This window comes from Macrobrachium nipponense, chromosome 15, assembly GCF_015104395.2.
Source record: "Macrobrachium nipponense isolate FS-2020 chromosome 15, ASM1510439v2, whole genome shotgun sequence".
Lineage (NCBI taxonomy): Eukaryota > Metazoa > Arthropoda > Malacostraca > Decapoda > Palaemonidae > Macrobrachium > Macrobrachium nipponense.
In genome coordinates, this window is record NC_087208.1 from 57,882,916 (window position 1) to 57,891,808 (window position 8,893).

At 35.5% G+C, this 8,893-nt stretch overlaps 1 protein-coding gene across 1 annotated transcript in view; it reads right to left on the bottom strand.

Annotated features, from left to right (window-relative positions):
• Positions 1 to 5,197: 5,197 nt before the first annotated feature.
• The window catches only part of LOC135226692 (WAS/WASL-interacting protein family member 3-like), an 18,195-nt gene continuing 14,499 nt past the window's right edge, over positions 5,198 to 8,893 (bottom strand). Inside the window, exon 3 of the mRNA XM_064266401.1 lies at positions 5,198 to 5,260. Coding sequence (XP_064122471.1) covers positions 5,198 to 5,260 — 63 coding nt within the window. The remainder of the gene's footprint in view (positions 5,261 to 8,893) is intronic.

Consider the following 8,893-nt stretch of genomic DNA (forward strand, 5'->3'; position numbering starts at 1 on the left):
CGATGGTATATACGTCCTCTATCGAATTCGTCTATTCCAATATACTATTTAGTCCGACTCATGAGATGATTATATCGTTTCTCTCTCTCTCTCTCTCTCTCTCTCTCTCTCTCTCTCTCTCTCTCTCTCTCTCTAAAAGTGATATACGACGTTCGCTATTTGGGCAGTTCTCATGAAAACCATACTTTACATCTTTTTTGAAAATCTCTCTCTCTCTCTCTCTCTCTCTCTCTCTCTCTCTCTCTCTATCTCTTTAAAATAATATAAAACGTTCGCTAATTTGGGCAATTCTCATAAAACAATAAATTACAGCTTTTTCAAAATCAATCTCTCTCTCTCTCTCTCTCTCTCTCTCTCTCTTTAAAATAATATAAAACGTTCGCTAATTTGGGCAGTTCTCATAGTACAATACTCTATATCGTTTTGAAAATCTCTCTCTCTCTCTCTCTCTCGCATGAAAATGGTTTACAAATGGCTGCCAGAACTCACCTGGACACACTGGCGTTTATATGTCCACTTTTTGCAGGTTCGGCCATTAATTGATCGCCCCGAGGGCAGACAGTGCTACGCAGCGCACTCGAACGCCAAGGATTCTCGCCCTTGGGGGCATCAAGTCATAAGGACTACATTCGTATCGCGAGCGACCTGCGGGTTACGCCCTTCTTCCGCGGGCCGTACGAAATCCTGCGGCCTGGCGTAGGTGTTTAAAAAAGGAGAAAAAATATTAATGAGGCCGTGATCGTGTTTGTTTTGGGTAAAATGTTTTCTGAAGTTCATCTTTTTAAATTTTTTTTTTTACTTAATTTTTACAAACAGTCGTGATATACGTTCGACGAGAGAACGGACAGGAAGGAAGTCTAACTTGTATGTATGTACATATATATGTGTATATACACACACACACACACACACACACACACACACACACACACATATTATATATTATATATATATATATATATATATATATACATATATATATATATATATATATATATATATATATATATATATATATATATATATACACATATGCATTAAGCTAACAAATATCCTTTGATATCCAATTAGCTCTACCTCGGAATTAATATATTTTCAAATATATTACAGAAGGGGAATTTTTTTAGGTGATAATAATTTCGTCCTCTCGTGATTCGAACCAGCGGACAGAGGAGAAATCAGGACTTAGTGACATATATAAAAACACATTAAGTCCGATGTAGAGAGAATTTGATATTAAAGGACATTTGTAGCTTAATGCCTGTATATGAATCATGGTGATGTGATAAAAATTCATATATATATATATATATATATATATATATATATATATATATATATATATTTACATACATAACATACATACATACATACATACTATATATATATATATATATATATATATATATATATATATATATATTATATATATATAACATAAAATTCTTGAATCGATCACAAAAAACCCTTGAGTGGGGAAGGGATATGAACCAAAACACATAAAGTTAGGATGACTTAAGCTAAAGCATTATAGCCTCGAAGAATGCTATATGTATATTCCAGCTCATACAAACACATTTCTGATGGCGAAAATGTATTAACTTCCCACCATTCTACAGGAACTGAGGCGTGATTCCCTGTACCCTTACGTGATGAGACTCATTTGTCATTTACTGATTTTTTTGTGGGGGTGGGGGGGGGGGGGGGGGGGGGCGCTTAACAAGTAGTATTATTTTTGCTTCGACCAACATGGCAGAAATCAATAAAAAAGCAAGTAAAAAAAACGCCGAAATTTCCTCGACGCCATCAAAGGGAAATTGATAGTAATAAGGTTTGAAAGGTGTAACAGGAGGAAAACCTCAAAGCAGTTGCGCTATGAAGCAATTGTTAGGGAAGGTGGAACGCCAGATGTACAGGCTGTGTTACATGTGCTATACCGATACAGGAATCACGTGATTACATGTATACTGCAAGAGCCAGTAGGCACAAGTCCCTGGCGCTTTCGTATATTTAACATACACATCTTCAGGGAACAGTTTTGGTTGAGAAACAGATGAAGAACGTAAAATAAAAAATATAATATATATATATATATATATATATATATATATATATATATATATATATATATATATACACACATATATGATGTTTTTAAGAAAAAATATGCTTTATCACTGCATAGCAAGCATAGGAAAGTAGTGTATATATATATATATATATATATATATATATATATATATATATATATATATATATATATTTAATGTATTTTAAAAAATATATATTTTTTTATTACTGCATAACAAGCGTAGGAAAGTTTTTAAAATTATCCAGATTAAGAAAATAAAATAATATATACATATATATATATATATATATATATATATATATATATATATATATATATATATATATAATATATATACAGGAACTCTTAACATCACGCGGGTAATGCATTGTATACAACCCTGAAGCAACTTCTTTATAATGAGAGTAATGTTAGCGGTTGTGTTTACCAAATCACCAACTCCCCCCAACCAAAAGAGAGAGAGAGAGAGAGAGAGAGAGAGAGAGAGAGAGAGAGAGAGAGAGAGAGAGAGAGAGAGAGAGAGAAAACATGATTTGGATATTAACAACCTCTGCAACTAGAAAGAGACCATCACTAATACCCATAATGCCCCTATTTGCGTTGAACCCCGCAACTCACAAAGGTTAAAAAAAATATATATATGTACTAATATAAATGCTTCAGATGCCATGCTTGCAACTGCCATGTCTTCGCGGAGATCGTAAAATACCCATCAGATGCTTCCGGCCGCATCATGAGCACATCAGCAACTGCTTTGACAAACAGGTAATTGAGCTTGACTCTCTCTCTCTCTCTCTCTCTCTCTCTCATCGAAAAAGTCGTTCTTGATTCTGTCACATTCGGTCTGAATTGTCACGGTTTCCTGTCTGTTTGTCCATTTAAATTTTTATAACAATCTTGTCTCTCTGTAACATTCCACCTCTCTGTCTCTGTCTCTCTCTTTGGATACAGCGCCCTTTCTAAGGTTACAACTGTCTTTTACAGCAGCTCTCTCTCTCTTTCTAATGATGCAACTGTCTTTCACAACAGCTCTCTCTCTCTCTCTCTCTCTCTCTCTCTCTGGGTACAGCTCTATTCCTTAAGTCACAACTGTCTTTCGCAGCTGCTCTTACTTTCTCTTTCACTCTCTTTTGAAAGCAAGGATCTTTCTATGGCTCGGAAAGCAAGAATATATATATATATAGATATATATATATATATATATATATATATATATATATATATATATTAAATAGGTTCTCCAGCAATACAAGGAACTCATCCATATTCAACATTATCACACTTGTAACTCCCCAGTAACACACACAATAGCCCAATTTATCTACCGTAAAACCTAATATTCTTGTCCACCTAATGTTTTATCCTAAAAACTAAATTGTCGTTATGCCACTGGGAGGTTGAAATATCACTAGGCGCAATTTTATACTCGGAGGCCGATAGGAGTGGCAACCTAGGGTCCTTCTATAGCCCAGGTAGGTTGAGAGTAATTTCTCGTAAACAACCGCCCCCCCCCCCCCTTGCCTTCCCAAACCCCAACTCTTCCTGTCCACTTTCATTTCCATATTAAAATTCTAAATCATAACTACGTAGGAATTCTTCACTTTTCCTGATATTAATATTTATATAAATATTTGCAGGTATGTATGAATTTTAGTAATAGGTAGGCTCCAGTGCAGTGATCATGCTAGTTTTACCAACAGATATATAAAAATGATTGCTCATCCATTCAAAATAATAATAATAATAATAACAACAACAACACCTGGAGCATAAAAAAAATTCTATAAGAGCCCAAAGCCCCTTGCCTTATCTAAAAGAATGAATTAATAATAATAATAATAATAATAATAATAATAATAATAATAATAATAATAATAATAATAATTCTAACAATACCTGTCAAAATGAAAAACAACCTATTCTACAAGAGTGGAAAGTTCCTTCCGTGTCTAAAAGGAATGAATTAATAATAATAATAATAATAATAATAATAATAATAATAATAATAATAATAATAATAATAAATAATAATAATAATAACAATAATAATAATAATAATAATAATAATAATAATATTATTATTATTATTACTATTATCATCATTATAACAACACTTGACAGCATAAAAAACAATTCTACGAGAGATCAAAGCCCCTTCCGTATCTAAAAGGAATAACAATATAACAGGCAGGCAAAAAAAAAAAAAAAAAAAAAAAAAAATTCTACAGGAGCCCATAGCCCTTTCTCGTATCTACAACGGAACGAAACCGCCAAAGGACCCACTACAAACATGCCCGTCCCCCAAGCATGACACACGCACACAACTTAAGAGTCCTACCATGTGTTATCTGTCATTCGGCTGTGATTGAGAGTCGCGGGGACAGAGACGCTTGTGTCATACAAAACGGAGCGAAAAATATCAAAATATCCCGTTCGAAACTGAGTGATACACTCGTTGGTTCGTGCTGGCTTGGAGGCGATGCCCAATCGTTAGGATGGTTTCTCTTCGGGCATAATTCAGTGCGGTATTCTCACGCCCGGTTCCAGCGCCGTCCGAATCTTCGGGCATAATTCAGTGCGGTATTCTCACGCCCGGTTCCAGCGCCGTCCGAATCTTCGGGCATAATTCAGTGGGTATTCTCACGCCCGGTTCCAGCCCCGTCCGAATCTTCGGGCATAATTCAGTGGGTATTCTCACGCCCGGTTCCAGCCCCGTCCGAATCTTCGGGCATAATTCAGTGGGTATTCTCACGCCCAGTTTCCAGGGCCGTCCGAATCTTCGGGCACAATTCAGTAGGTGTTCTCACGCCCGGTTCCAGGCCCGTCCGAATCTTCGGGCACAATTCAGTGGGGTGTTCTCACGCCCGGTTCCAGCCCCAGTCCGAATCTTCGGGAATAATTCAGAGGGTATTCTCACGCCCGGTTCCAGCCCCGTCCGAATCTTCGGGCATAATTCAGTGGGTATTCTCATGCCCGGTTCCAGCGCCGTCCGAATCTTCGGGCACAATTCAGTGGGTGTTCTCACGCCCGGTACCAGCCCCGTCCGAAGGATTCCAGGAAATGAGAAAATAGAAGGAAATAGGAAAAATATCCTTCCTCCTTGATTCAATTACGAAATAAAATAGACAGGGGCAGTCTCATGTCCAGGTCCAGCCCAGTATCGAAGGACTAAGGAAGATGAAAAATCAAAGAATATATTAGAAATCATTATATTTTTGGGGGGAGCATAATTCAGTGGGTACGCTCATGCCCATTTTCAGCCCATGAACGAATGACTCAAAAAAGTATGAAGGAATATATAAGCCATGATTTCTTTAGGAGCAAAGTTCTGTGGGTAAACTCATGTCCAGTCGCTGCCCAAGACCAGAGGACACATGGAAAGTAAAAATAAAAGGGTACATAAGAAATGGTTTCTTAGAGGCAATATCATACGGTCAGTTTCATGCCCAGTTCCAGCCCGGGACCGAAGGATTCGAGAAAAGTCAAAATAAAAGGATACATAAGAACTGATTTCTTTAGGAAGAGAGTTCAATGGGTATCCTAAGTCCAGTTCCGGTATTGGACCGAAGGACTTAAGAAAATAGACAAATAAAAGGATATTCAAGAAATGGTTCCCTCATAGGCAGAATCCTATGGGTATTCTCATGCCCATTTCCAGCCCAGGACTTATGGATTCAGGAAAATGAAACGTAAAATTATAAGAAAAACTCTTTCCTCTATGACCCCTCCAAAAAAAAGAAGAAAAAAAAAAACTGTCATTAATGTAGTAAAGGCATAGGTTTTGTCATACGACAAAGAACCGACGTCTAGAACCAAGAACGGTCAGTTTCATGATACACAGACTGCCCATTTTCACATGAATATCAAAAAAATTATTTAATAGCAATATTGAAATACTGATCATATACTTCACATGATATGAAATCATATGACAAGCTAAAATGAAGTTTTGGAAAATCTACAAATTGTAAGGATAACACAGCAACTAAGAGGTAAATTAATAAAAAAAATATGAACAAACAACACACATTTACATGAAGTATAAGTATTCCATAAAATATTTCTTGATTTCTATTTGGCTGTAGCTGTGAGATCCAAATTTTTGGAAAGAAGCTGCTAGCCTTACGCCCCCTCTGACTGCTACCCACTCCAGACGATTAACCACCAGGTACATAGTTCACTGCTTAGAGCAACAGAGAGACACCTGATTTGCCAAAGAACCAAATAAGGCTATAATGATATCATATACACATACGAGTATACTTAACACACCTGTGTAGAAAGAAAGGAATGGACTAAAGACTGTAGAGAACTTTGCACCAAGAGAGAGAGAGAGAGAGAGAAGAGAGAGAGAGAGAGAGAGAGAGGCATCAGCCGGCAAAGAATGCACTTCTGAGAGAGAGAGAGAGAGAGAGAGAGAGAGAGAATTTTAACAAGCCCCTTTTAAGTAACTGCCCCGAACGAGCGGACGACATGTGGACCCGATAACATCTCTATATCTCCCCCCCACCCTCCCCCCTCCCCTTCCTGCCTCTACCTTCCACGCCCCCAAACCCCCAACCACCCCCAGCCCCCCCACCCGATAGTCTCTTAACCTGCTTTGAATGCAGATAGGCGTCTTCCTTCCCCTAGTCAGTAATCTCTAAACAAAGCAGCGTGGGAATCCTGGAATCTGCTCGGTAGTGATTTGTAAAGTATTAGGACTGAATTTCTTCTAAGTTTCTGTTAAGTCTTTATTGAATACGTACTGTATATACGTGAAGGCTGGATACATCTATTTAGCGTCTATGCTATAATATATATATATATATATATTATCTATATATATATGATATATATATATATATTATATATATGTGTATTTATATATATACATATATATTATACAATATATATATATACATAATATATATTATTATATATATATATATCATATAATATAAAGGAGGTAGACCAGGTAGAGAGATATTTCCAACCTTAACGAATATCCAATTTTTTCAATTAAGACTTAACCAAAGTTTAAAGAATTTATCAATCCTACAAATTTTACAAATTACGAACACACATGTGTAGCCTATTACATATTTATATTGTTATATATATATATATTATATATATATATATATATATATATATATATATACAAAAAAATAGAAAAAGTCCTTTCATGTTTGAAATTTAATAAGAAAACTTATTTTTGTAAAGCGTACCCTTAAGGCAGTGTTTAAATATTGTTAGATATCTGCGTAATCCTCCCCCTCCCCCCCCTCCCCCCCCCTTAAAAAAAAAAAAAAAAAAAAAAAAAAAACTTAAAAACAAGGCTGATTTGGACTTCACCAAGATTTTACCATTAAAATCATAACTGACGATTAAACCGCCGCTACTGATTTATCTTATGCGTTTATAAAATCTCAAAATATTGTAAACAAAATATTGAATACATTAGACGTTTCAATCAGAAAACGGTAATGAAAGCAATAAAATATTGTGGATATTTGAGTTGAAAAAAAAATGTTTCTGGTTTGCACAATAAATAAAATAATGACTATTACAGATATTTGAGTCAGAAAACGGTAATGAACACAATAAAAATACTATACATTTTTGAGCAGAAAATTATGTCTCTGGTCTCCAAAATAAATACAATACAGAATACTTTTAAGATATTTCAGACATAAAACGGTAATGAAAACAATAAAATAATGTAGATATTTGAGTTGAAAAAAATGTCTGGGCTGCAAAATTAATAAAATATAAAATACTTTAGATATTTCAGTTAGAAAACGGTAAAAAAAAAAAGATATAAAAGTTTGCCAGTATCCACCATTTTCTTTGCTGTCTCTCGCCTGAGGAAGATACAAGTCAAAGTAAGTTGACGAATTTAACTCGCTGCAATTGATGATGAATTTTGGTTAATATATGACTTATGAATTGCTTATTTGTTCACTGAAATCGATAATAAAAAAAATTAGCCATTTTGGGACGACATATTTAAATTTCCTCGATTGCAGGTATACCCCCCCCCACCCCCCTCCCCCCCCCCACCACTTGGTTCATATATGACTCAAATGACTTATTTGTTCATTGAAATCGATAATAAAAAAATTGGCCATTTTTGGATGACATATTTTAATTTCCTTGATTGCATGTAACACCCCCCACCCCACCCACTCCCAACATCAAATCACCTTTGGAAATCTTTCCCTAATTCATTTCTTTAATCAAATTTATATAATGCTTTTAGTTTTGGGAGGCTGTTCGTCACCTGTTTAGAATTACACACACACACTCTCTCTCTCTCTCTCTCTCTCTCTCTCTCTCTCTCTCTCTCTCTCTCTCTCTCTCTCAGCCGTTTCTGTATTTATCTATTTCTTTGGAGTCAGAAGACTTATTTTCATGTGGTTTATTAATTTTTTCTCGTCATCTCAAGATTTTTAATTTCTTGTGAGAAAGGAAGTGACACAAGATCTGATGAGGAATTGACCCACATTTGTCTCTCTCTCAAGAGACGTCGCCATTATCCAATACTCTCTTCGTATTCAAGCTATCATCTCTTTATACCTTATTTTTTTATTATTTGTTCCTCTATCTTGGCATTAGGCTCTTGATAGACAGCATTTTGTAAAACTTGAAAGTACCAAAATGGAAACGAGCAAAAGTTTTTCCAAAATGCTGGAAAGACGATAGTTACCTTCATCATCCGGAGTGCCAGTGATGAACGTATCAGGTTAAGCGACGGGTGAATTTACCTGCAACTGAAGGTGATTTTTTTATATAAGTTTCTTATTTAAAAAACAACAG